This window comes from Hippopotamus amphibius, chromosome 1, assembly GCF_030028045.1.
Source record: "Hippopotamus amphibius kiboko isolate mHipAmp2 chromosome 1, mHipAmp2.hap2, whole genome shotgun sequence".
Classification (NCBI taxonomy): domain Eukaryota; kingdom Metazoa; phylum Chordata; class Mammalia; order Artiodactyla; family Hippopotamidae; genus Hippopotamus; species Hippopotamus amphibius.
Genome location: NC_080186.1, coordinates 1,064,659 through 1,091,825, shown reverse-complemented (window position 1 = coordinate 1,091,825; position 27,167 = coordinate 1,064,659). Strand labels below are relative to the sequence as shown.

Sequence of the window (27,167 nt, the reverse complement as noted above, 5' to 3'; positions counted from 1 at the left end):
TACGCAGGATGCACATGGTGCTGCGAGGGCAGCAGCTAACGGGGAGAGGACGGTAGCAGGGACGTCCTTGCGGGAGGAAAGACTTTCCTTTTTATAAAGTGCTGTAATGAGGCGATTAAGACACCCCCGAGAGAAATAATTTCCCACCTGTAATTTGGAAATACTCCTGGGGCCGTCTCCACCTCTCCCTGCAGAAGCTGGGCTCCGGGGAGGGGTGTTAATGCCTGCGGCCCCAGGGCCCCGTCCAGGGCACGGGTGAGAGACGCCCCTCCACTCACCCAGAGCCCCCCCCCCACACGAGGGGGCCGAGGAAGGGTCCGCCCTGCAGACTCTACAGGCAGGGGCATCCAGCCACGTCCCCGGGGCTCCTGCCCTCTGGTGAGCATGGGCAGAGGGTGGCTGGGAGCCCTGAGCCCAGGCCCCCGGGACAGTGGGCCTGGTGTGCATGTGCTTGGGACGGTCCTGGGGTGGCCCTGCACCAGTGCCATGTCGCGGAGCCCGCTGCAGGCTCAGCCGTCGGCCTCGGTGCAGGAAAGACAGAGCAGGGGGTGGCTGGGGCTGCGGCCCCGTCTGCAGGCGGATGGAGCGTGGGGCAGGCCTGCCAGAAGGAAACGCTCCCGGTCACCCGCACACCTTGGGGCCCCTCGGGGAGGCCGAATGGAGGAAGCCAGGGTGGGCCGCCGTCCGGGGGAGTGGGTACCCGCTGCAGGACTGGCCGGCTGAGCCCAGCCCTCTGACATTCTCTGGCGCTGGAGGGTTTCGGGGTCTCCTGGGACGCGGCTGCCCCTTGTGGGGGAGGGTGCTGCAGGCCCCTCCGCACGGCCCATGCTGCGTGGTCTGACGTCTCCCGCATCGGGAGGCCGTCATCAAGGAGGAATGTCCTCCGGTCACACTGTTCAGAAGAGGGTGCTGGGCTCTGCCTGGCCGAGCACGTGGGGCCCGTCCCGGCCTGCCCAGGGCGCCCAGGCCTCAGCCATCAGGGGCCTTTTGGCGGGAGACCCTCCCAGCCCCAAAGCATCGCCTCCAGGCCTGGTGGTGGGACCCAGACGAAGGGTGTCGAGGGGCCGTGGACCCCAAAGTACAGCAGCCACGGAGGCTGCTCTGTCTGCACCGGGCCTGGCCTGGCCCTGCCTGGCCACTCACCTGCAGACGGCCATATGGCCAGCTCCTGCCCACGTGGCCTCCCGTGGCCGGACCACCTCAGCCAGACAAGCTGTGCTTCAGAAGCTACTTGTGTTCCGTGACACTTAGAGGGCCTTTCGTTCATTTTCCTGGGAAACCTCTTTCCCCTCAGGTGGGCAGCACGAGCCCTGCTGCCCTGAGAACTGTGGGCGTGCGGAGCGAGGCTGCGTCCAGTTCTCCAACGTCCATCTCGGGCCGCCTCCGCCCGGGTACCGCCCCATCCTGTTCCTGGACGGCCTCCAGGAGGTAGGGGCAGGAGACCCCCGGCGCGGCTCAGACACTGAGTCCCTACGGGGGGGGGAGGAGGGGGTGTGGCACGCGGGGAGCCGTCTGAGCCCCGCCCCCTCCTTCTAAAAGGCAGACAGCAGACCCAGAGGCCTGGGCCGCGGCGGGATGATGCCCACAGCACAGGACCGGCCAGGAGGCAGCAGGTAGGAGAGGTCGGCCCCTCTCACAGGCACGTGGGGGCTTGGTCTGGCCTTCCCACCGCTGGGCCACAGGCAGGCCCCCGGGTGTGTGCACTCGAGGACGGGCAGCCCTTCTCCACCCGCCTGCCTGGGGTTAGGGTTCGTACCCGGGCCTCAGAAGGCATGGACGCCGCGTGCAAGGCCTCTGTCTGCCCTGGGGTTGCACGTGTTTCCGTGGCCTGGAGCGCAAGGAACCGGGGACCTGGTCCAGGATGGTGATGTCCTTGCACCGAGGGCCTCACCTGGGATGGGGCAGTGGGGGTGGACCTCCACCTGCATCCTGGGCTGTGCCACGAGGGGACGCGCTCGGCCAGGCCTGGGGCGGGCGGAGAAGAGCTGTCACGGGATCCCCTACCTTGCGGGGCCTGCGGGACACGCTGGCGGGTGAACAGAGGCCGGGGGCCACCGGCGGGCACCGTGGCCTGATCCCGCTCAGGCCCCTCGGGCTGCCCCGTGCCCTGGGCCATAACCAGCCCGTCCCGCAGGCCAGGAGACCGCGGCTCGCGCAGGCCGAGCCTGGGTGTCTGTCTGACGGGGGGGCAGGGCGGTGCGGGGCCCTGTGGGGAGGCGAGGGGACACTGTTCCTTCCCAGGGACGCGCTCTGCCCGGCGCCAGCCCTGCCCCGTGCGGGGAAGGCAGGGCTCCAGAGACGCTTTCCTGGGAGCACCTTGCACCACCCCCACCCCCGGAGGCTCGAGTGGGACCCACCCTCCCCTCTCCCACCCGACCCGAGCGCCTGGGAGCCCTGAGCACTGGGTGGCGCTCTGAGGAGCGGCCCGTGCCCCCTCCACGGGTGGGACGTGTGCGGTGCGGCCGCACAGAGCGGACGTGGGCTGGGGACTCAGCCACGAGACCCCGCGAGAACAGTCGCTGCTCCTGAAAGGCGGGAGCCCTCCTTCCCGAGACGGGCGGCCCTGGCCCGGGGGGAGGGGGGAGGACGTGGCCCCTGGAGGCCGGGAGGGGTGCCAGGCCCTCCGAGATGCCCACCTGCCATGGAGGCCCAGCCAGCCCACGGGAGCCAAGGTCAGGGTGCCGTGGAGGCCTCTCGCTGGCAGCCCAGGCACACACTGAAATAGCCACGGACGTGCAGGGGCCGTGGGCACGGACGCAGCCACAAAACTCTAGGACAAGGAGAAACGCAGGACGCGTGGGCAGGGGGCCTGCGGCACCGCTGCTCCTGCCATCAGCTCGCGCGCCAGTGACGCCAGCGGCCGTGGGGCGGCCGGGACACCCGCGGCTGGCACGGGGGCGCAGGCTGGCAGGCCGCTGATCCCACTCGCCAGGCGGAGCGGGGGCGCCGGTGCCAGCGGAAGGGCCGTCCTTCTGTTCGTTCTGAGTCACGGTGTGTGAATCACACACGAAGCTCCCTTGACACGATAACCAGGGAAGGACAGACTCAAAACAACAAGGAAAAGGCAGGACCCTGCGAGACACGGAGACCCCGCGTTGCCCAGGGTTTCGCTCTCGGGGACACACGTGCGCGCCAAGGGCTGAAACAGCCAGGAACAGCTCACGTGACTGCACAGACTTGGGTGCTCGGGGCAAAGCTGTGCTTGGTTTGGTAACTGTGGCAACTCGGCAGCAAAAAGAAGCCTCTCGCTGACTCTTCTGAGAAGACGGGGGAGCGGCCAGCTCCTCCTCCCGCCCGCTGGCTCTGCTGAGGGCTCTCCAGGCGCCTGAAACGAAACGTCCTCTGCTCCAGTCGGTGCCACCCCAGGAGGGCACGCGTGCCTCTTCCATGCTCCGCGCCCACGTCTTGGCCCGCGTGTGCGGCCTGGACCACTCTCCCGGCGAGCCCCGTGTGACCTTGTTCTCCGAATGGAGAAAACCTGGAGAGGGATTTTCCATCCCGAATTCTCCTGCAGGCCCCGGGCCACGCCGTTAGCGGGGCCGAGGAGGGGGGGAGGGGACGGACCCCGTGTACAGAGCCCCCCGCCGGGCCTGGAGCGGCCACGGTTAGAGACACGTCACGGTGTGGACGTGCAAACCCCGGCTGGCCCCGGCGCCCCTGCCCTAGCCCACCTCCCCGGCCCAGGGCTGGCTTCTTGCCGCCGTGAGGCCCTTTCCCTCCCGCCGACCCCAGCGCCCCCACTGCCGGCCGCTCGTGCTGACGGGCGTTGCCTCCAGACCTCCTCCAGGGCCGGGCTCTGTGCCCCCGAGGCCCCCACCCCCTGGGTTCTGCGGTCCCGGCCCGCATCCAGGCAAGGGGGGGGAGCCCGCCCGGGCCCCTGGCGCCTCCTGCCGTGGGGGGTGCAGCGTGGGCCGTCCTGCCCCCCGCCCCCGCCCCCACGTCCTCCCGCGTGTTTGCGCGCCGGTGCCCTGCGCCAGAATCCACGCCCGGCTCTGGACCCAGAGAGCCCACCTTTCGGATGTCGAAGAAGGCCGTCCTTTCCGGCCCCCGGCTCCAGCCAAATCAGAAGCACCTGGGCCTTGGAGGGCGCCCCGAGGATTCTGGGAAAGCTGTGGACCCTTGGTTCCCGCGGGGCCCCCACCGCCACCCCTGCCAGCGGGCACCACATGTGCACAGGGCTCCGCCCTCACCTGACCGGGGCAGAGTGGCACCTCCTCCGGACACCCTTCGCGGGCCCGCCTGGCAGCCAGGTCCCGGGCTGGGACTCTAGTTTGCGACGGACAGACCCACAGGGTGGGGGTGGGGGCGGAGAAGGGGCGCTTGGGCCCCTGCCGCCGACGGGTCCCCACGGGCCCTTAGTGCCTTCTGCCCGAACGGTCTCACCAGCCCCCAGCCCCACCCAACACGTGGCGGCTCCCTCCCCCATCCGGGCCACCACGGAGCCATCTCTCAGACGGCTGGGTTTCCCGGGGGCACCCCCTCCTTCCGTAATGGGGAGCCGGCCTCTAGAGCCTGACCCGGATGCCGAGATGGGGTGCAGGGCTGGTCGGGTCTCCTGCTGGCCCCCCAGCCCCCAGGCTGGCTCAGGCAAACGCAGAGGCCGCAGGGCTGTCCGCCGCCCAGCAGGGCCGCACCATCCTGCGGCACCATCTGCACGTCCACGTTGGCCGGTTTGAGGACAGTCGGCCCCCAGTTCTAGAGCAAGCGCCCTGCGGGGCGGCCGGCAGGGCGGGGGGCAGGGAGCCAGAGGGAGGTCACCAACAGGCAAAGGTGTGTGGACGCCGGGCGGGTGCAGCCCAGCCCGCGCCCCGACATCCGTTCAACCGTCCGCAGCACGAGGCGCTGGCGGCCCTTCCCGTGCCCCCCAGAGCCCGTCCGCGGGGTCCTGAGTTTGGGGCCATCCGACACCTGGCTGCGACCGTGGAGCCAGCTGGCCTGTAGGTTTCGGTCTCTCGGTGTCGGACCCCAAGGTCCAGGGAGGGTGGTAGACACCGTTGAATTCAGGCGGCCGCCACCCAGGGTGTCAAGGGCAGAGAGCAGGGGCAGGCTGGCCGCTCCTCAGCTTTTGGTGCCCGAGGACGTGGTCCAGGCAGGCGACCGCAGGGCTGGGCCCGGAGTGTGCTGACCGTGAGGTCCTGGGGCCACCGGACCCTCAGAGCTGCCTCGGCCGTGCCCACAGCCTGCGTGGCCCCCCGTGCCGTCACCCCCGCTGTCCTGTCCTCCTGCCCCAGGGCCCTGTGTGTCCTCCCCGGTGACCCCTCAGCGCCACAGGACACCCCACGCTGTCACTTCGCGTCCCCCATCGTCACCGTCCGGCGGTCCCAACAATAGAAAGCACGGAGAGGTGCCTCTGCAGCCCCCGAGGGCTGGCGTGACGCGGGCCCTGTGCCCCCAGCGCAGACCATGTCTTCATGTCACGTGACAAGGGGCCACGTTCGGGGGAACCACGTGCTGTTTGTCACAGTGTCAGGTTGAATTACATGACGTTTGTGCCCTAAAATAGCCCTTTCAGGGGACGGAAGGGGTCCCACTGGGGTGGACCGGCACCCGCGGCCTGGGGTCTTGGCCTTCCCAGAGCCTGGCCGGCGGCCACCAGGCCCCCGTCCCCCACAGACCTGCTCTGACCGTTTGCTCCTGGGGTGCGTGCCCGCCCGGGGAAGGGGCGCCCGGGCACAGCCACGTCCTGGGACCCCCAGCTCCCGGGGCCCCTCAACCACACCGACCCCGCCCATGGAGTGAGCAAGGCAGGGTCTGCCCCCCACCCCCCAGCAGAGCTCCGGCCCGGAGGGGCCCGCGTGTGGACGGCCGGGGAGGCCCGCGTCCTGGGGATGGCCGAAGGGGGGTGGCCACCGGGACGCCTCTGCCCCCGGGAAGGGAGCGTGGCCACGGGCGCGGGCCCCTCCCGGCCGTCCCGTACGTGGCTTCTTCACGTCTCAGCGTCTTGTCCCTGAGGTGCGGCCTCCCCGGCGTCGGGGGAGCCTGCCCCGCTCGCCCGTGCCCGCAGCGCCAGGCCAGGGGGTCGGCGGGCAGATGGCGCGGCCCAGGAGCCGGGGAGGCCGGCTGCTTGCCCGGGAGCGCGGCTGCCCCGCGGGCCTCGCTGCATTCCTGCGGAGACATTCCCGGCCTGTTAGGGAATTCCGCAGCGTGACACAGGCCCCGTCAGCTCCTGAGTGATGTGCGGCTGTGTCAGCTGCACAAGACGGGCTCCATTTCAGAGCCGTGGCCGTGAGCCTGCCGCCGCATGGAAGAATTCCATCGAAACGGGGGTCACGGGCTCCGGTTGCATCTTGCCCAGACATCCTGCGTGCCTGCTCTGTGACGGGAAGAAGCGCGCCTGCAGCCCCGACAGTTCGTGGCCGGGGGTCAGCACCGACTCGGCCCGAAACTGCTCCGCGGAGGACCAGCCGGGGCCGGAGGACCAGCCGGGGCCGGAGCCACACCGGCGGCCGGGCCCCACCCCCTGCTCACGCGGAGAAAAGTGGGTTTAATTAAGACATCCGCGATGAGTCATTTAATCAGTCATTAGGCCAACACAGATGGAGACGATTCATTGTTTCCTTGAACAGATAGCTGAAGCCCCTCCCCCAGTCGAGGAGCCCCCCCACCTCCGCGCAGGGTCACGGTGACCGCTGAGCCCCACGACAGCCTCGCGTCCCCTTTGCAAGGATGTCCTCCCCGAGCTCGCCGTCCCCCCTCCTCTGCCGAGTGCAGGACGGCCCTGGGGGGCGGGGGCGAGAGCCTCCCGGGGCAGCGGGTCCTGTCGCGAGCGCGGGCCCCCCCAGCTCCAGGCGTGCTGGGCCCAGTCGGGAAGGCTGGCTGGTGAGGCCGTGGCGCGCGGACCCGCGGGAGGTGCACCCCCAGCCGTGGGGCAGGGACGGGGCCCCCCTCGGCCCCCGCGAGGGAGGAAACGGGCAACTCCTCGGCCACAGGCCAGAGGCTGCCCCTCCCCCCGGGACCCCCAGGCCTCCCCCACACCCGCAGGCCTCTGGGGGCCCATTCTGGGTGCCCTCTCCTGACTCTGTGTCCTACACAGGGCTCAGCTCTGCCCGGGGGGCCACCGCAGATGCTTCAGAACCGAATCTCAGATGACCCAAAGGACCCCCACGTGAGGACCAAGGCGAAGTCCATGGGCCTCCGCCTCCCCGGCCCTCGGCTGGGGGCGCCTCTGGGCGGGCGTTCATGGAAAACAGGAGGAAGGGAGAGTTCTTTACTTCTTTACAGACTTGCGAAGACTGAGACGTGAGCCTGTCTTGTCCGAGCAGGAATAACAAACCAGAGCAGGTGTGGGGCCGGGCGGGAACAGCTGGCCGGGACGCGCGGCTCTGGCGCCCGGACACCCCCCCCAGCAGAGCGGGCTGTTTCCTGCCTGACGCAGGGCTGGGAGACTCACCCCTGGTGGCTGGAGGCCCAGCAGAGCCCTTAACCCTTCACACGCCCACCCCCAGGGCACCACCACGGTCCCCCCGGCCGTGGGACCCCTCAGCAGGACAGCAGGCACCCCCAAACAGAAAACGCCCTGCAGGCTTTCCAGGGCCTGCCGCCGACGGCCCAGCGTGCCCCGGACGCCTGCGCCAACCCGGGCCTGCGCCTGGAGTGCTCACTCCAGAGATCATGGCCCTGCAGCTCCTATTTCTTGGGGGTCCTGGGGAGGTGGCGACAGTTTCCAGCTTGGCCCCAAGTCAGGGCCAGCTGCAGTGCTGCAATTAGCCGACTTTTAATTTGGAACCTGCTCAGGCGCTGTCTGCGGCGCCCACGCCCCACATGAGCAGCAGGTTGGAGAGCCTGGGCCGGCCCCTTCGCAGGCTACAGCCCCTCGGGCGGCGGTTTCCCCCAGGTTGGGTCTCGACTGGCGCTTGACTGGGCCTCCTACGCCGGCTCCCGCGAGGCCCAGGGTGAGGCCCCGCCCACCCTCGGGACGCTGGGCCCTGACCCAGACTGCCCAGGGCCGTCCCCTGACCAGGCCGCGGGGCGGAGTCCCTGCCCTCTCGCAGCGGGTCAGCCTTGCAGACGGGCCCCCACGCCCAGGTCAGGACTTGGGGGGTCCGCACCCCGTGCTGTGCCCGTGTGTCCACTTCAGAGACTGCAAACCTGACGGCCACCAGGGTCATGTCCAGGTCCGACCGAGCCCAGAGCCCGCGCCCCCAGCCCCCTGCCCCGTGGGCCTGTGGGTGGACAGGCCCGGGCGTGCGGGCTGCTGGAGACACCTGACCCACTAGGGGAACGGTCTCTCCAGAACGTGAACCCTTCTCCCGCCACCGAGGTGCGCCTGGCCGGGGGCCCAGCGCCCCCTCCACTCAGCTGCCGCAGCAAAAGACAGGGGTGTGAAGGTGCCCCACTCACTGGGCTCTGGCTGCCCAGCCTCGAGTGTCGTGTCCAATTGTGGCCCTTTTCTCACCTCTGACATTGAGTCTCCTGACCTGGGCCACGAGGAAAAGTGCTGAGAAGCAACAGGCCACGGAGCTTGGCTGTGGCCCTCATGCCCTGCCCAGGCACAGTGGGCATTGCCTTGGCGACGGCTCTGCTTAGCGTCAGACGTCCTCGCAGTGATTTCAGCAAACAAAATCCAGGGCAGATTCTTGGGGCCTTGGTGAGTCGCATGCAGACCTGCGATGCACCAGCTCTGGCAGGACGCCCTCGGGGCCTCCAGAAAGGAAAGGCCTGGCCGTGGGGCCACCCGTACAAAGAGGGCAGCTGATGGGCTGGTGGGTCCCTTGGGTAGCCGAGCATCTGACAGGGACCAACGGGGTTACCTCGCAGACCCTCGCAGGAGGCCCAGCTTGACCGCATGTCCCGCTGGAGCAGGCAGAGGACGAGGCCCCTTGGCCTCGTGGGGGACTCGGGGGGACCCTACGGGGAGCTCCTATAGGCCTCGTGTCATAGGGACACATCCGCTGGGCGTTCGGAAGGAGAACCCTTCTCAGCGGGAGCTGGAGGCCGCCCTCCACCTGAAGCCCCCCCTTCAGGCCACATCACTGGAAGGTGAGTTGGTGCTCTGGGCACCAGGCCTGGGTCTGCTCTGTAAATGCAGAAATGGACTTCTGCATCCCACCAAGATGGAGTGCAAGGAAGCGGATCTGCCCTCCCGCAAGTGAACCAGTAAAAACCTGGACAATGTCCAGAACGCAGCAGTCCTCGAGACACTGCACATCCAACGTCAAAGGACAGGGACCCTCAGGGGGAGCCCTCGGACCCCCCGGCGCGTGGCCTCCGGGGTCCCTAGCTGTGGCACAGGCAGGGCACCCAGGCGGGTTCCAGGGTGACACGGAGGGAGACACAGAGCTGGGTGGCCCGGAAAGCCAAGGCGGCAAGCATTTGCAGGACGGAGCCCCAGAGAGGAGACATGTGGAAGGTGCCGGAGCCCAGGAAAGACCCACCAAGAGGGTCAGAGAGCTCACATGGGCTGTGGAAAGTGTGGGCTCATTCCAACAGCCCGGCCAGAGGACCTCCAAGTTCAACAGGGCATTGGTAGAGTACTCACGAGGGTCCTACCCAAGACCCGAAAGAATCAGACTGTTTCTAAGTAATGTCACAGCATCAAGGATATTTACAAGAGTACAGAAGCATCCAGTACCCAAGAAGGTAAAGCCCACGATGTCTGGCATCTGATCGAAGATCACTGGGCACACAGAGAATACAGGAAAGCACGACCACATCAGGGAGAAACATCAATCGGTCAAAACTGACCCCAAACGACACCAGTGAAAGACTTTGTAGACAAGGACATTGGGCCGGTGATAACTGGATGGGACACGGAAAGTGTGAAAAGATGGAACCAAACGTCTGGAGCTTGAAATCTCGATGTCCGGAGGAGGGGCGGCAGCCGCGGAGAGGGCAAGTGGACTTGAAGGTGCGGCCATCCAAGATGAGACCCAGAGAGAACAGAGACAGTAAGCAGGTCTCGCGTATCAAACCCTGAGACGACTTCAAGAGGCCAAACGTACACAGGATCGGAGCTCCCAAAGTGAGGGGTGAGGAGGAGGTGGAAAAAAATATTTGAAGACATAATGGCCAAAATGTTTTCAAATCTGATGATGACTGTGAACCCCCGGGGCCCAGACACTCAGGAACCCCGAGCACAAGAGACGTGAAGGCAAGGGCTCCAGCCGCAGGTAAAGGGAAGGTCTCGGACGCGGGACTGCAGGACCCCAGGGTGCAGCCGGCCCCCCCACCCAAACCCGGGTCGCGGGTCTCCCCGCGTGCTTTCTGCTCACCTGGAGTCCAGGTGGGATGGAGAGGACGTCCCTCAGAGGCCAGCTCTGAGCTCCTGATGCCAGCGCTATGCACACGCACACAGGGGGCTCCCAGTCGGTACTCCTGGGCTCAGACAGAACCTCCACCTCGCACCGCACCGAGGCTGCAGCTGTGCCCGTCTCCGCAGGGCCAGGCCCCGAGCCCGCGGGTCTACCAGGACCGTCAGCTAGTCTGCACCTCCGGCGGCTCCTTCCTGGCTCTGCCTCTGTTTTCTCGAGGCCCTGGGGGTTCTGTAAACGCTCCCCGGACTCTTGCGGCCCCGTGCATTTCCGGCCGAGCTGGCAGCCTGACAGGCTCTGGCGATTCTCACAGCTGGGTTAGTTTTCTCCCTCCCCTCTGCCCGCACTTCAGAACCTTTAACGTGGCTCCTGGGTCCGAGCCAAGGCCCACTTTCCCCCACTCGAAGTGAAGTCATTCTAAAATCTTTTGTCGTTAATTTTTTATCACCCAAACCACGCATGTGGTATGGAAGCTTGGCAAGCGGTCAGAACCTGGTGGGTCACCGAGCCTCTGCCAGGAGCCCCTGCGCTCCACCCTGGCTCTGAGGACAGGAAACCGCCAGCCACAGGGCAGGGGTGGGGGGAGACCGCCTGGCTCAGTCCCTCTGGCAGATAATTCAGGCAGAACCCAGCCCGGCGCACCTGGGACCCTGTGCTTCCAGCAGCCCGGGGCTCAGGGTGGCCGTCCGCACCGCGCCGGGCTCCCCTGTCCCCTAGGAGGCGTGGAGGAGGCTGAGGGCCCGACCCGGGGCAGAGACGGAGGACGTGGCCAGGGCTCCGCCGGGGCACAGCGCGCTGTGTGGACACCTGCACTTCCCGAAGAGGTGAAGCCCGGCTGGTCCTCCAGGGCAGGTGACCCTCCCGCGCAGGCAGGCAGGGTGAGCCCACCACCCACTGCAGAGCAGCCCCCGCACCGGCGAGACAAGGACTTGGCCTCAGGGCTTCGGGGCTGAATGGGCGTGGCAGCTGCGGCCACAAGGGAGGGCCTCCATCCCTAGACACGTGGGCCCGGCCCCCGGGACCCCCGCGCCCTCCTGCCTTCGCCCGCGACCTCTCCTCTGCTGCCTCACAAGGGGACACCATGCCCACGGCCCCATCCCCACGAGTCCCGGCGACCACGTGTCCCTTCCTGCTGGAGAATAAGCGCAGCTCCTGGGTCCCCTCCCAACAGCCCCCGCAGGTCCCTGAGGCCCCGGGCAGCTCTGATGCCCACTTTTCAGAGCGGCCCAGGATTCTGCTCGGGCAGTGCCGGCGGGGCGCCGGGAGTGGGTTCGTCCAGCTCCAGCTCCGGCTTCACCCGGCCGTGGGCACGTCTAGGATTTGACAGCGAGGCTCAGAAGCCCAGGGCTGGAGACCCGGGTCCCAGGCCGCGCGGGCCCCCCACTCCAGGCCCAGGCAGAGGAGAAGGGCGGGCGCACGGTGCCCTGCGAGCAGCAGTGGGCCTGGGAGGACGAGACGGTCACACGAGGCCACTGCTGTCCTCAGGCCCAGACGCGGCAGTGCACTCAGGGGCCTCCTCCTCTTCTCCCCGCAGGCCTGACAGGGTGGCCACGGCAGAGCCAGCAGCAGAGGCCTTCCCAGGTAGGCAGGCAGCGGGCGGACGGGGCGGCTGGTGGGGCGTCTCCAGCTGTCACTCCACGATGCAAATGGGCCATTTGTGCAGACCTCTGAGCACATCCCAGGAGAGGGCCGCTCCCAGGGCTCTGGAGGGCCTCGGGTTGCACGGGGGTGCCCCCAGCAAGGCTCTCCGGGCACCTACAAGGCAGCACCAAGAGGGCCCTGGGCAGGTGCAGGGGTGCCCACGGGCCGCGCGTCCTCACCCAGGCCCTCCCAGGGCTCGGTCCTTCCCAAGGACTGCACGTGCCAGCAGGGCGCCTCCCTGTCCCCTCGGCCAAGACCCGAGTCCCCGCTTCCTTGTCTCCGGGGTCCTCCTCAGAAGGCCAACAGGCCTCCAGGCGTGGGCCCTGACCCCTCGTGCAGCTGGGAGTGTTCGCGAGCCCTGCGGGCTGCCTGCAGCCGGAAAGGCCCTTGTGCGTGGCCGGGGCAGGGGTTCCAGGCAGTGCCCCCACCTGCCCCTCTGGGCTGGCACTGGCCATCCCAACAACGGCCGCCAGGGCCGGCGCAAGGTCCCCCGCATCAGGACGCCGGGACCCTTGGTGCCCGAGGAGGAGGTGGCGAGGATGGGCAGAGGGGAGGGGCCCGCGGGGGGTCAGCCGGACGTCCAGGCTGTGAGGGCGAAGCCAGGTGCACAGCCGAGCCTCTGAAGTGTGGGTCAGGCCGGGCCGGGCTCGGCCGGGCGCCCGGCCCACGGCGGGCCCACGTGGCGGTTGGGGCTGGGCCTCGGGTGGTTTCTGAGGCTGGCAAGGGGGCCTCCGGCCAGGCCCTGTCCCATCTGCTGGGAGAAGGGCCTCAGGAGCAAGGTCAGATGAGGGCTGGGGCCCGGCTCTGCGGCCGCTGCCCGCTGAGCTCTCACCACTCCCCCGCGGGCGCCCTTGGCCGGGCCGGGGTGGCTGCGTGTTGCCGGGAACACCTAGAAACCGGGCTGCTTGGAGACACGGCGGCGTGGCCGTGCGCGGTTTTCCTCCAGGCCGGCCAGGGAGGCCCCGTGCCCGGCTGCGGAACGTGGGCCCCTCCCAGCGCCCCGGCCCGGCCGCCGGCCCCCCAGAACCGTGGTTTCTTCTGAAGGAACTGACTCAAGGCTGAGCACATTCCTGCCAGCCCCAGAGGCCCTTCCTCGTCCCGCCCCAGGAACGCGGGGCGTCCACGGCCCCCGGGCTGGCCCGAGCGGGGGGGAGAGCCGCGCAGCCAGGGCGGCAGCCTGTTTTCCAGCCCTGGAGCTGGAACGGTCCCCGCCGGTGGGAGCCGACTCCCGCGCCCCCGCCGCTGCGGCCGCATTCCTGGTGGGAGCCCCGGCCAGCCCTGCGAGCTTTTTCCACACTCCGGTGCCAGCCCCGGCGGGCTCGGCGGGGAGGACGGTTTCCATGGCAACCGCACTTTCTGTGACTCCTTATTTTCTTTTTTATGGTTTCTCCAACTGTGAAGCTCTCCGGACAGTTTACAGACTGTGAGGGGGAAACGCGTTTCCTTCTCGGCCGCGTCCCCCAGCGGGCGGCCCCCCACCCATCCCCAGAGCCGCCCCTTCCCACAAAACAAGCCAGACGGCCGTGTCTTCAGAGGCTAATTATTTTTAAAAACATTCTCAAGGAAGTGAATTATTTTTCTCCCAAAAAGATAGGAAAGTAGTTTCAAAAGAACCCCGGCTGGCAACGCGGCCCCGTCCACAGGGAGGGGGTCCGTGAGCCCGGCCCCCCTTGCAGAGCCCACCCGAACCCCTTCACTGGGCCTGCGCCCTCAGGCGGGAGGTGGTCTCACTCACCCCACGTGCACTTTCTCACCTGCGCTGCACGCCCTGGAGCCCTGGGCGGGGTCTGGGGGGGGGAGGGGGTCTGAGGGCTGCGGGAGCCGGGGGCGGGGGGGGGGGCGCTGGCGGCCGGGGCCGAATCCAGGGGCCCATCTCCCGCAGGCGAGTACGCCATCATGATCCGCGAAGGCACCGCCCCTCCGTTCCTGGGCCACGCGCTGCCCACGGCCTTCAAACACCTTCGGGTCTCCGCGAAGGGGGCAGCCGAGCGGCCCCACGTCCCCAGAGAAGACCCCGCAGCCCCGAGCTAGGGGGCCGCCTGAGGCACCCACCGCTGGCTTTAATAAGACGTTCAACACCGACTTCCACGTGGCTCCCGACCCAGAGGGCCCGGCCCCTCCCCCCACACCCGGACACACGTGGCGGCTCATCTGGCGTCCCAAGGGGGGTGGCCAGTGGCGGCCAGTGTCCTTCTCAGCTGGCACATCGACACCATCCACGTTCTCCCCGGGGTGAGCCCAGGCCCGGTGGTCCCATCCTCCAGCCACAGAGCCCTGCAGCAAAGGCGGTCCAGCTGACCCATCGGCCCAGCACTGCCTGAGCCCGGCCGGCCCGCCCCTGCCTCCCCGCCAGCCCTGCTGCGGAGGGCGGCTCCAGGCTCCGCTGCAGCCGGGGGTCAGGATGGCTCCCAAACAAGAAATCAGGAAGCCGCAGGCAGGTGATGGGTTTTCCAGAAACCGGAGGCCATGTCTGCAGGTACCACGTCTCAGATTCTACACCTGCCTCTGAAACGCACCCCCGGCCCATAAACCGGGTATGGGGATCAGAGAACCGAGCAGGGGACACGCCAGGAGGCCTCGGGGCAGCCAGACGTGCAGCCAGCAGAGGAGCGGCCACACCTGCCAGCCCCGACCCGGGACGCAGCCACACTCCGGATCCAAGGCCTCCGCCACGAGCCCACGGATCTCCCTGCATCCGCACGGGGCTGGGCTCACCCCCTGCCTCAAAGCCCAGCACCATCTGCCCCTCCTTCCCCTGACCACCTCCTTCCTTTGCGGAACGTGGGGAAGTGGGAGGGGACTGCAAGAGCCGTCAGCCCCTCGCGGGCACCGACAGCCCCGGGCCCGCGGGGACGGGCCCCCGAGCCTCAGCAGAGCCACTCACCCCGCGCCCTCCATCCTAAACCCGTTTCCCTCCTGCACTTGCCACACACACCCTCCCCCCGCCGAGGAGCAGCCCCCCCCGCAGTGGTCACAGCAGGGCCACCTGCCCCGAGGGGCTCCAGACACCACCCTCGGCCCTGGCACAGCCCCCCGTCGCCCTGACTCTCAGCCTCGGGGCCCGGGGCTTGGCCCGCCGCGTGCCGGGGGGCTCACTGTCCCCTGGTCTCTCCCAGGCTTCAGAGCCACACAACTGGCAGCGATGGTGGGGCAGCCCCCTCGGAGTCCAGGGCACCACAGACCTGACGTGCCCACACCGCTCCTCTTCCTTGGCTGACAACACCGCTGTCTTCCGTCCTTAGGCCCCAATCCTCGGCGTCTGCCTTCGCTTTCCCTTGCTCTGTGGTCCACCCTCCACCCTGCCCCCAGCAATCCTGCAGGCCTTCCACATGCATCCCCAGCTGACCCATCTCACTACGCCCAGCGCTCGCCCTGCCCCCAATGTCTCTCCTCCACCAGAAGCTGCCCGGGACCTCAGGCTCAACCAGAGCTGACCCCACGGCTCGCCACCCTCACCTCCTACTGCCCCTGCTCCCCGCGGTCCTTCAGCCAGGCCGGCTGTGCTCCTGCCTCAGGGCCTTTGCACGTGCTCTTCACCTCCTCACAAGGCCTTCCCCACCTCACCTCCAGCAACACAGCCTCCACCCTCCCTGCCTCTTCTTCCCTCCTCTGTATCTGTCACGGTCTAGAACGCCGTGCGTTTCACAAACGAATCTCCCAAGGGCAGGCGCCTCTTCAGTTCTGCTCACCGGCATGCCTCGCACCCGGCCCAGAGCAGGCACCCAGCAGGTCCTCGTACGGAACAGTGAACATGCAGCACCCGGTTGGTGCCGTGGCTGCTCCGAACCGGGCAGCGCGGAGGCACTGGGGACAACAGGCAGGAGGCGTGCAGGGCAGAGGGAGGGGTGACAGCTGGCAGGACGGGCGGCAGGGCACACGCACGGGGGATGGTGGGTGGGCGGACAGACGGAGCAGAGATCCACTTGTCTTTAGGAGGCAGGTCTACGTGGGAGAATTACGTTCTCACTTGAAAGATGAGAGGAGGAGGAGGATCCGACCCAATCCAGAGGGACGTCCCTAGTGGCGCAGGGGCAAAGAATCCGCCTCCGGCTGCAGGGGTGCGGGTTCAGTCCCCACGCAGGGAACTAAGGTCCCACATACCACAGGGCAACTAAGCCCGTGCCACAATTACTGAGCTCGCTGCCTCAACTAGAGAGAAGCCTGGGACCGCGCGCCGCAGCTAAGACACAACACGGCCAAAAAAATAAAATAAACGTTAAAAAAACCAATCCTCCCTGTTTGGGAAAAGCATCTTCGGAACTTCTGTGGAAATCTGGCGATTTTTAGAAGATGGCTGCTCTAGTCTACAGACCCTGGACTTCATGCAACATTTCCAGCTTGCAGCCAACCCTGCTCGCTTCAGACGGGCCCCCACAATGTGAACTGGCTCGGCCCATCTATCTTGTTCCTGTTCTGAATTAAGTGGTTTTTGTATACTGACAGACTCCCCCGGTTTGTCTCAAGTCTGAAGTCAAGGGGAGATTCTGTCAGCAACCAAGGACCTCTGTTCAGTCCTGAATGGTGGGTTTTTCCTTCAGTTCTTCCTAAGTGTAGTTATACACTAGATTGTCTAATTGTGGGATACACTGCAGTCTTGCACCCTTCAAGTTGTTTGCCCGTTTCAAAAATCGGAACATATGGCTAGCATATACTTGAACTCTTGGTGAAATTTAAATGTTAATAAAACAGTATACTCATATTGTGGAAAAAAAAACAAAAACAAACAAACAAAAAACCAATCCTGAGTGCTAGAGCCCTTCACCCTTCCTGCTTTCCTCTTAGTAAGTTTCCCTCAGTACAGAGTCAACAGCGGGCAGGCGGGGCGGCTGGGCTGGAGCCAGTCCCCTGCAGGACCAGAGGAGCTGAGCCCTGGTCCCAGGTGACCCTCTACCTCTGCTCAGTCCCGGCTCCCAGACCAGGTGGAGCAGCTGGGCACTGAGCCCCCCAAAGGGCCACTCTGGCGTCAGGGACAGAGAGGAACGACAGCCAGTGAGGGAAGGGGGTTCCAGGACCTCTGTGACGAGGCAGCTGATGTAGTTCTGAGACCGGGGCAGGGGCGGTGGGGTGGGCCGCTGGGGCGGGCCGCTGGGGCGGGCCGCTGGGGCACCTGGAGCAAGCCACACCTGCCAGCCTCTTTCTCGTTCCACAAGCTCAAGTGACCACACAGATGCTGCCAGCCTGGCCCGGCAGGGCCTCCACCTCTGACGGTGTGCCAGGAGAGGACGGGCTGCAGGTGTCCCAGCGGTGAGTCCTCAGAGGGGGCCCGTTCTCGGGAACCCCTGACTCGTGCCTCACGCCTGGGCTCTGAGGGGCTCTGTCCCACCCAAAGTGCATGGAGGCAGATGGAAGTGGGTGCAGGACGGAACCCCCTCTGGAGAGTGTGGCAGGAGAGCTACAGGGGCAGTATCCACACAGGGCTGCTTGGACACGGGGGCAGAGCCCTGGCCAGGACCCCCTAGTGCGGGGCCAGGAGCCGAAGGGCCACGTGCCCTTGAAAATCCCTGGAGACAGCTTCCTCTGTCGTCCACTGGGTCCTCCCCGAGACGCGGCAAATCACTGGGCAGCTCCTTCTTCTCTTCAAGATGAAACCACATTTGTGTCAAAAGAAAAACAATGAAAATGATGTTTCCATTTAAAAAACAAAGATGCTGGAGACAGAGGCAGCTGCCGTCTCCCGCGTGCCCACGTCAGGAAGCATCTTCTGGGGTTGAATTCCACATCAGCATCAGTTTTCAGCCCCCAAACCCAGGGCAGCAAGTTCAAGGTTGCCGCCCCACATGGACACGGGCCTCCTGGGACGCAGGGCGGGGGCTGCCCTCCGTGGGCGCCCCGCGGACTTGAAGCAAAGCTGGCTTTTCCGTCGGCAGCCTCTGCAAACGTAGGACCACGCAGCCTCCCGCTTCCCAAAGCCTGAGGTCAGGGGCTGCTCGGAGTCCAGGAGGTGGGGGGGGGGGGGGCAGGAGCGGCCCCAGATGGGCGGCAGTGCCCCCGCCCAGCCCCACGTGCCCACCCTCTGCAGGAGTCCCGGTGGGCGGGGGGCAGCGCGCCCGAGCCGATGGCCAGCAGGTCTTTCAGGAGCCACAGCCCCAGGGACCTGCCTGGACCTCTGCTGAAAATGTGAGGGTGCCGGGGGGTTCAGATGCCAGAGGCACCGCCCCTACCCAAATAGGAGCCCCCCCCAGTCCTCACACTGTGTCCCACAGACAAATCTGTACAAAATTTGAATTGTCTAAAACAATAAGGGGAGGGGTCCGCAGAGGCCAGCGATGCTGGACCGTCCATCACGCCAGCTGGAAGAGGCGCTGGGAGGGGAGACGGAGGGTCTTGAGAGGGTGGCGTCTAGCCTGGACCACGAAAGACCAGAGCAGCAAGGTGGCGGCAGGCCAGGGCCCCGCCTGGAGACAGCACCCTCCCCCAGACAGCCCAGGGCTCCATCAGGCCCGCTCTCGGGGAGGCTGTGCGTCCGCCTCGGCCTGGAGACCCCCGCCTGGGGCCTTCTCCTAAGAGGCAGGCAGGCCTCGTGGAGTCTCCCAGGGAACCAGCACCAGCGGGCCAGGCGGGCCTGCACACCGGGCTGGGGCCGCAGACAGGGGCTGGCGTGGGGGTGCCTCACACCTAGGAAGCTACGCGGGCTCCCGGAGGCTCGGGGAGGGGCTCCCTTCCCCCCGGGCCTCGGCGTCCCCTGGAGACCCTCCTCCTGCCCTGTGACTTCGGGGAAGGGGGAGCCTGACCCCGTGTGGTCCCCCCACTTAAGGGACATTTGCTGATTGACAGCCAGACTCCTCAGCCCCTAGCAGAGCCCCACCAGGAACAGAGGACGCCTTCGTTCTCCACCGGAGTCTGGAGCCAGAGACGAGAGACACACAGAGAGAGGCAGACGAGAGCGGTGGGGGCACCTGCCCTCTGCCCAGCCCACTTCCCAGCAGGGCCTTGGCAGGCACAGCCCCTCAGACCACCCAGGGGCGGCCTGGCGGTCAGCGCAGGACAGAGCCCGCCTTCCATCGGCCTGCCTGGCACAGGCAGCGCCTCCCAGCCCTCCCTCCAGCGGGCAGGCGGGTCACCCAGGATGCTCCCGGGGGAGGCCTCCCTTCTCCGCAGCCTGGGCAGGCCGCCTGGTCTCGGTGCCAGGCGGGTGGCGAGGCCAGCTGTGCGGAGCAACTCCCCACCCCTCCACCCCCCCAGGCAGGGCTTCTGGGGGGCGCAGGGGGCCCAGCCCGCCAGCCTGGCTCCTGTGCAGCCCTGCCCGCCCGGTGAGCTCACTGCTGGCCCGAGGCACCCTCGGAGCCCTCCGTCCTGGCAGAGTCAGCGAGGGTCTCCGGGCCTGTTTCTGGGGCACACAGACGGCGGCCCGCGGCCTCCCCTTCCTGCCCTGTCCCTTCAGGGCAGAGACAGCCACTGAGGGCCAGCGGGGACCTCTCTGATGGAAGAGCCGGGCTGGGGTGGGCACAGCGGACCCTGAGAGGCAGGCGGGGAGTGGCTGCTGCGGCCCCCTCCTCAGGCCCGGGACTGCCTCGGTCCCCCAGCGAGCCTGGGGGGCGGCCGGAGGAGCGAGCGAGCAAGGCGGGAACCCACACTGGCTGCCGCCGCCCCGGCCCAGGCTCCTCCTGGCGCGAGGCCCTGGGTCTGGAGGCGCGGGCGGGCGCCCCACTGCCACGGCCAGGGACGGTCTCTGATGGAGACTATAAATAGGACTGCCACCAGCGGAGGCAGCATCACAGGGGCCACCAGATACGCGGGGCTCAGCCGGCAGGCCAGGGGTCCCACCCCACACAGTCCCTGGGCGACGACACCCCCCCACACGTGGGACACCGTCCTCCTGGCAACGCCCGGCCCCCGCCCTTCCCCCTGGACACCCAGCAATGGGAACGACGGCAGGGCCCTCCCGCAGATGCCACTCCAGAGCCCAGGGGGGTGGGCCCCATGGGGTTCCTGCCTCCTGAGGCCACCTGGGGAGGGGCACGGGAGGAGCGCTGCCCACCCTCCAACCCGTCAACACTCCTTGGCCCTCCCGGCGGCACAGATGCCAGCCTGGCTGCGGCAGCCACAGGCTCCTCTGCACCAGGCCGGCCCTCCAGACCTTTCGCATCCTGCGGGCTAACCCTTGGTGACCCCTCTCAGGACCCCATGAGAAGAGAGGGCAAAGGCCGAGAAGTGAAGGGGAGCCTTCAGGCAGCTGCCAGGTCAGGGCTGGGGGAGCACCTGGGGCACCACAGAAGCCACCAGGAAAGACCCTGCTGGCCAATGGGCACACTGGAGAGCTGGCCAGTGAGCTGCCCGGGCCTGCTGCGAGCTGGGGAGGCAGCTGGGGGTGGGCTGAGGACCCAGAGGCAAGACAGGGCCTGGGGAGGGGGCAGGTGGGGCCCCAAGGGCGGGCCAGTGCCAGGGAGAAGCAGGGTGTGCAGATCAGGGGGTTACCCTCCGAGGACGGTGAGGCCGGGGGACAGAGGAGGCCCGGCCAACAGAAGACAGGGATGGAGGGAGGGGCGGGGGGAGCATTCCTCCAGGGGGTGCAGCTCACGGTGAGGCCTTCTCCGGGCACATCCTTCGAGGCCCACCCCACCTCGCACCCAGGGGGCGGGGGTGCCCTGGGGCTGCCCCCCCAAGAGATGCTTAGCCGCCCCCAGCAGTGACCAGGGCCCAGTCCGGCCCGGAGCGGGCACGGGGGAGGGACGGGGCCCAGGGCCTCAAGGGGGGCCCGGGCAGGGGTCTGGGCGCGCGGATGCGTTTCCACACCAGTGCGAACGCGCTCCCCAAAGTTCACGGGGTCTCAAAGGATCCGGTTTCCCTTCGGATCCGGCGTCAAAGGCACGCGGCCCCTAGAGCCGAAGGCACCCAAGCGGGCCGCGCGGGAACTGGCCGGGGCGGTGGCTTCGCACGCGGACCCCCCCACGCCCCTCCGCGCGCTTGGCCCGGCGCTGCAGTCCCCGCCGCCGCCGCCGGGGGTCGCGCCGCCACGCCGGCCCCCGCCCCGGCCCCCGCCCCCGGGCCGCGCGGCGCTCTGGGGCGGGGACACGTCTGCGCGCGCCCGCCCCGCGGGGCAGATGCCGCCGGCGCGCGGGGAGCGCCTGCCCGCCGGACGCCCGGGCTGGCGGCCTGGGGGCTCCCGCGCATCGTGCCCCCGAAGCCCCTCCCCCCGGGCTACCCCCCCTCCCCCGTCCCGCCTCTCCTCCCCCGCGCTCGGGGCACGGGGGGAGGGGCACTTCCTCCCGCCCCGCCGCCCCCCCCGTCCCGAGCGCGCGGCCCCCTCCTGCCCCGGCTGTGGGGTGGGGGTCCCCGGCCCGCTCGGCCCCCACCCGGGCCGGGCCCTGACCCCGCCCCTCGCGGGGTGGGGCTGGTCTCGCGGCGGCGGCGGCGGGGACCCCGCGCGGCCCCGCCCCCGCGCTCGGCGCAGGCGTGGAGAGGGGCGGCCTGGGCGGGGGCGGAGCCGCATCGTAACCCCGCCCCCGCCCCGCGGCCGGAAGCGCCCCGCGCCCACCCCCGCCGGAGCCGGAGGCGGCCGGGGCCCCGCGCCCACGCCGGGCAGGGGGAGGGGAAGTGAAACCGGGCGCCGCGTCCAGTTTCTGTGGACGCGTCATCGGAAACCGAGGCCGCGGGGCGGGGGCGCAGCAGCCGGGCGGCCCTTCCGGACGCGCCGCCCTCCCCGGGAAGCCCCTCCGCCGCGGGGCCGGGGCGCGGCACCCTCCCCTCCGGGCCGGGGCGCAGGCGGCGGCTCCGGGGAGGGAGGGGGCTCGGCCCGGTCCCCGCCGGGGCGGGGCCTCCCCGCGGAGGGCGGGGCCCGGCCCCCCCTCGGCTCCTGGCACCGCCCACGAGGGGCGCACCCCCTCCCGGGCGCGCACCCCCTCCCGGGCACGCCCGCCCTCCGTGACCCCCGCTCCCCGCCGGGCCCCACGCGGACACCCCGCGCAGGGCTGCCTCCCGGGCTCGCGCCCTGCGCCCCGCCGACCCGCCTGCGGGGCGTACGAGGCCCGCGCGGCCTCTGCCCAGCAGGGCGTGGCCGCCGCCGGTCGCCCTCGGCTCCGGCCCGGGAGCGCGGAGCCGCGCCAGGCGGGCGGCGGGGCGCCCAGGCTCACCACGCAGCGCCTGCCGGGGCCCCCCGCCCCCCGGCCCGGCCTCGGGCCAGGCCGGAAGGAGCCGGCGCTCGGAGGGCTCGCGGCCGGCCGCGTCCTTCTCCCGAGGCCCGCGCGCCCCGCCCTTCCCCAGGGTGGGCGGGCCCGGGGCCCGGGGCGAGCCTGGCGTCCGGCCGAGACGCGGTGTCGCGGGCACCGGGTGAAGCGGGGCCGGGGGGCTGCCGGCAGGGCGGCCGCGCTGGCGGGGGCGCGCGACCCGCCGGGCCTCCCGCGCCGGCCGCGTCGGGGCCGCCGCGGCCTTCCCTCCGGGGGTGCGGTCGGGAGCGGCGGACCCCCGCAGGGCCGGGGCACCTGCCTGGCGCGGCCGCAGCCCCCTGGACCGGCGACACCCCTCCGCGGCGCGGCGCGGCGGGCCCTGGCAGGGAGCCTCCTCCGCAAACCACCAGGGCCTTTTCTGGGACTGTTTTTCTTAGAAACAGGAAGCTGGGGTGTGGGCCGCACGTCCCCCGGGTCAAGGCCCCGCTGAGGGCACAGCAGGGTGGGGGTTTGGACCCATGGGAACTCGCCACGCTGGGCGGCTGCTGCAGCCCCGGGCGCCCGACGGAGCCCCAGGTGCAGAGCCGGAGGAGAGGGGAGGGAAACAGGCCCGGCCGCCTGGCCGCCCAGGCTCCGCTGCGCACGCGGCGCCGGCCCCAGCGCCGGGTCACTTCTGCCTCTCGGTGGCACCTCACGGGCCCGGCCCCGGGTGTGTAGAGCGGGTGCGCCGTTGCTCTCCTCCCATCCCCAGCCCCACAGCCGCCCGCTGGAGCAGAGCCTGTGCCCCAGGGCCAGGAGACCCCTGCCCCAGGTGAGGCGCGGCACCCGTCCTGGGCGTGAGGACCTGGGGCTCTAGTCCCATCGGTGGCAGCCCAGCCCCTTCCCCTTCTCCAGCGGGGGCCTTGGGCCGTGCGTCCTGTGCACTGGGCGGCGTGGGGATCTTCTTCGCTCCTGCCAGTGTCTGATGCTTTCTCTTGCTCACAGGTGAGCATCTGTCCTGGTGGTCCCGCTGCCAGCCGCTCTGGCTGGGAGCCCCGTGGAGGGGCACCGTGGACACAGCCCTCCCAGCTGCCTCTGCCCGCCTGGCGCGGCGGTGCACCAGGCCCTGCCAGGGTCACTAGCTGGCCCCGCCCCGCCTGCCTGGCCAGAACAGGGAGGGTTTCAGGATGGAGGGTTTCAGTTGCAGGCCTTCCTTCCAGGCAGGCCCCCACCCCCACCCTCACTGGGGACCTGGGGAGCCCAGGGCAACAGGATGGAGCCCAGGAGGGCGTGCGGGGTGGGCCCTGACACAAGTCTGTGCACACTTGATGCCCAGGTGGCAGGTGCCTGGCACTGTCATCTCCTGATTGGTGGAAGGACCAGAGTGTTCTCAGCCTGGTGGAGGGGGTGTGGGGGGGAGGGAACCTGAGGGGCAGAGGTGGGGGACAAGGAGGGGGAGGCCAGGCACCCTGACTCAAGTGCGCACTGCTGGGCCTTTCCCTACATACCCAGGGTGTGGATGGCCTGCCTGGGTGCAGTGGGGGTCTCGGGACGGGGCGCTGCCAGATAGCTGCTTCTCCTCTGCTTGGGCTTTGCTGGACTCAGGTTGCTCTGGACACGCGTGCTCTGACGGGGGCCTTAAAGAGAGGGTGACCTCAATCTCCCTCCTGCACAAAGTGCCCTGTCCCTGGAGGTTTCTGGAACAGGCCTCCGTGGCAGCAAGAGTGACCAGGGCGAGAGCTCTGGCCGAGCTTCCTGCCTGCAGGGGCTGCCAGGCCAGGCGCAGAGCAGGAAGGCCCGACCCCAGCCCGGCCGGACACCTGCCTGGCACAGGACTCTCAAAGGCAAGCCAGGTCAGGCTGGCTTCTCCTGCCTGCCACCCCCTGCCGCGTGGCCACCTGCTCCAGGGCTGGGAGCCCCTGGCACAGGCCTGGGCACAGATGGCCCTGTGTGTGAGGCCTGCCTGCAGGGCACACGTCCTCAGTCCTCGGGGGCAGGGGCCGGCAGGCATCCAGGTCCCCAAAGTTATGTCCCCACCCCTCCCAGGGTCGCCCGTCAGCGGGCAGGCAGACAGGAGGGGGCAGGGCTGCTGCCCCCAGAGCACAGGGGGTCTCTGTGGGGAGGGTCCAGGATCCCCTCCAGGCCCTGGTTTCACATCCTGCGGACGGCCGCACCCTTTCCTGAGGGCACAGGCTGTCCTGGGGGACGGGCTAGCCCCCCTTTTCCCTGTGGGATTCCACCTCCCTGCAGGGGTGGGGGAGGTCACCTAGGTCACCCAGAGTGTGGCCAGGGCTCCAGGCCAGCCCCGGTGGACCACCAGCTGCCCGGCGGCCTGGCAGGCACAGTGTGGGGACGCCTCAGGGATCTCATGACCACCCTCATCTGACTTAGACCTGCTTGTGGAGCCCTCCGGCCGTTCTCTTCCTGGCCAGCAAGAAGGGGTGACCCTGCGACAGGACAGGCAGCGCTGGGGGGTGGGGGGGCAGGGCAGGCTGGGGTCTGGGGGCCAGCGGGCCAGGGAGGGAGCTGCTGGCCACAGCTGGGCTCTGCTGGGGGTGTGGGTGGGGTGGCAGCTGGGGGCCACACCGAGGGCCAGGCGCTCAGGGAAGGGAGGATGGGCTGTGCCCCGTTACTGTAAAAGGCAGGCGGCTTCCTCTTTCCACGAGGGCGCGCCGGGCATCCGCCTCCTCCGATCAGAGCCCAGCTCTCGGCCTGCGGTCAGCCCCCTCGCCCACAGGACGCTGGGTGGGTGCTGGGGGGCCAGACGGTGGCTCTGGGGCCGGCAGACTAGAGGAGGGGTGGGGACCCCGAGACAGAGACAGGCAGGCTCCGCTGAGAGCAGGGGGAGCCGGGGTGGAGCCCCCAGCTGCCGAAGAGCAGAAGTGAAAGCTGGGGGTGGGGGCCACGAGGCAGCGACAGAAGCTGGGGAGCCAAGTAGGTTCCCAGGAGCACCCCAGGCCTCGGTGGGGGGGGGGGCTTAGGAACAGGCACCCGTGGGGAGGGGTGGTCCCAGGCTGGGGGACGGCCCTGTGGGTCTCTACAGAGGCCCTGGCTGGCGCGGTGGTCCTGAGCCTGGGGGGGCGGGGACAGGGGGCTGCCAGGAATTCCCGAGGAGGGGTCCTTCCCTCCCTGAGCTTCTGACCTCTCCCTGAGCCCTGAGGGCTCCCTGACCCCTTCAGCATGGACTTGGGAAGAGGGTTCTGAGCTCAGGCGGCTCCCATCCCGTCTTCTCTGGGCCGGGGGTGCCCAGAGCCCTTCGGTGCTGTCAGGTTACACCCAGAGGTGAACCCAGAGCAGAGCCCAGGGCCGCGCAGGAAGGTGGCCGAGCCCGGAGCCCCCAGGAGCTGCCACTGGCCCAGCTCCACGGCCCCCAGCCCCCACTGGGCTGAGCACCACGTGACGACCCGCCGCGCCACCCCCCCAGCCCCTGGAGCCCCCGGCCTCCCTCGGGAACACCCCTCTCCCCACCCCTCACTTCCCTCCTGTCAGGACCTCGGGTGTTGCGTGGACCCTCGGGGCGGGGCGCGGGCAGCGGGAGTTGCCCTGGGGAAGGGTGAGGAGAGCGCGTCGCCAGGTGGAGCCCGGAACAGGCCTGGCGCCCGCTCTGGAGACGGGAGCAGGCTGCAGAGCGCATGGCGGCCGTGCACTGGGGACGATGCCCTGCGGGGGTGGGGAGTCTGGACAGGGACGTTGTCCCGATCACACGGCCCGCGCTGCTGGGCTCAGCGGACGTCGGGAGGAAGGCGTGTGTGCCCAGCACTGGAGCGAGCAGGGCCTTGGCTGCCCTCGGCTGGCACCCGTGCCTCCAGGACCCCTGACAGGCCACAGGGGACGGCTGTCCACTCAGGAGACCCCAGAAGGCTGTGCCGGGCAGCGCCCTGGATGTCCAGGCGGAGGCGGTGGTCAGGCAGACGGAGGACCGCACAGCCCAGGGAAGTGCGCACACGGTGTCTGGTCGCAGGCCTTTCTCCCTCTCCCCCCCCCACTCCGGGTAAGTGGGGCCAGGAGCATCTCCCCGGGGCTGTACCTGCCTCATCTCACGAGGGTGCAGTGCCCGAGGGGCCAGTCCTGCCCGGCGAAGGGGGCCCTGAGATTCTGACCGATGGCCCCACAGCTCAGTGGGAGGCCACTCCTGAGAGGGACAAGAGTCAGGCCCAGGTGACACCTGCACCGGCATCAGGGCCATGCCATGGCTGTGCCCCACCCGGGGGGGTCTGTCGCCCACGCCACTGGGCCCAGCACCCCAGGCCCGGCTCTCGGGTCCCACGCACAGCGGGAAGTGGGCGGCGGCTGCAACTTAGGGCCCAGCCTGCCTCCCCTCCCTTGACCTGTCCCCAGCCTGGCCTCTGATTCCGGCCCTAGGGGGCACCCCATGACCCTGGGCCTCGGGGGGGGGGGGGGGCTTTCTCGTAGGCCCCACTGTCCCCCGCCCCAGCCTGGCCTGGGTGGAGTCGCGGCCCCAAAGTGGAGGGAGCTTCTGCAGCCACAGCATGGCCCATCCTGCACCCTCTTCCCGGGGGCTGCGGGGGAGCGCGTCTGGGCCCAGGTCTGGGGGCTTCCCGAGGCCGGGGGAAGAGATAGGGACCCAGGAGCCCTCCTAGGCTGGGGTGCATTTCTACAGGTGACCTGTGAGGCCCCAGGGCCTGGGCTGGGGGTGCCAGACCTGGGTGGCCAAAGGAAGCCTAGTGAGGTGGCACCCTGGGGCCCAGAACCCGGGGGGCGGGGGGGGGGGTCTGGAGAAGCCCCCAGGGAATCGAGCAGGCAGGGGGTGGTCCTCTGCTTATCCTTCAGGGCAGCACGTTGGGGTCTGCAGTTCTGATGCCACCTGGCCCCCTCCCCATTAAAGACATGGGGCAGCTCTGCAGGGAGTTGGCCAGCTACCCTCGAGGGGCAGGCCTTCAGGCCCCGGGGGGACAGGCCAGGAAGGGCCCCCAGCCGACACCCGCAGTACAAGGAGACGACAGCCCAGCGCGGCCTAGAGGGAGGGGGCGGAGGGCGCCCCAGCCGAGACCTGCCCGCGTGTGCCCGCGTCCACTTGGGGTCAGTGGAGACCGAAGGGCCCCAGGCTCGGACTGACGGTGGCTGGAGAAGGGGCGAGGAGGCCCGGAGAGGAGGGGCTCCAGGGGTGGCCGAAGGCGGCCGGCGTCCTTTATCGTACGATGTCATCTGTTTGGGGGAAGGGTGCCAAAGGACT

At 69.1% G+C, this 27,167-nt stretch overlaps 3 protein-coding genes across 3 annotated transcripts; 2 read left to right on the top strand and 1 right to left on the bottom strand.

Annotated features, from left to right (window-relative positions):
* Window positions 1-1,763: 1,763 nt before the first annotated feature.
* LOC130829195 (collagen alpha-1(I) chain-like) lies at window positions 1,764-4,426 on the bottom strand. Its single transcript, XM_057695471.1, has 5 exons — window positions 4,191-4,426; window positions 3,672-4,036; window positions 2,373-3,508; window positions 2,005-2,173; window positions 1,764-1,828 (listed from the first exon to the last, which is right to left on the bottom strand). The coding sequence occupies exons 1-5, from the start codon at window positions 4,424-4,426 to the stop codon at window positions 1,764-1,766; spliced, it is 1,971 nt and encodes a 656-aa protein (XP_057551454.1).
* Window positions 4,427-4,521: 95 nt separating this feature from the next.
* LOC130829149 (collagen alpha-1(I) chain-like) lies at window positions 4,522-13,922 on the top strand. The gene is made up of 17 exons (XM_057695386.1): window positions 4,522-4,937; window positions 5,157-5,310; window positions 5,697-5,913; window positions 6,005-6,158; window positions 6,296-6,478; window positions 6,616-6,802; window positions 7,034-7,169; window positions 7,446-7,580; window positions 7,803-7,994; window positions 8,115-8,327; window positions 8,881-8,979; window positions 10,968-11,102; window positions 11,249-11,553; window positions 11,640-11,831; window positions 11,989-12,872; window positions 12,999-13,192; window positions 13,774-13,922. Exons 1-17 carry the CDS (start codon window positions 4,522-4,524, stop codon window positions 13,920-13,922), a joined length of 3,945 nt encoding a protein of 1,314 aa, XP_057551369.1.
* A 6,093-nt stretch (window positions 13,923-20,015) lies between these two features.
* Window positions 20,016-23,115, top strand: LOC130829062 (basic proline-rich protein-like). Its single transcript, XM_057695228.1, has 4 exons — window positions 20,016-20,071; window positions 20,665-22,703; window positions 22,746-22,805; window positions 22,979-23,115. The coding sequence occupies exons 1-4, from the start codon at window positions 20,016-20,018 to the stop codon at window positions 23,113-23,115; spliced, it is 2,292 nt and encodes a 763-aa protein (XP_057551211.1).
* The last annotated feature ends 4,052 nt before the right edge of the window (window positions 23,116-27,167 follow it).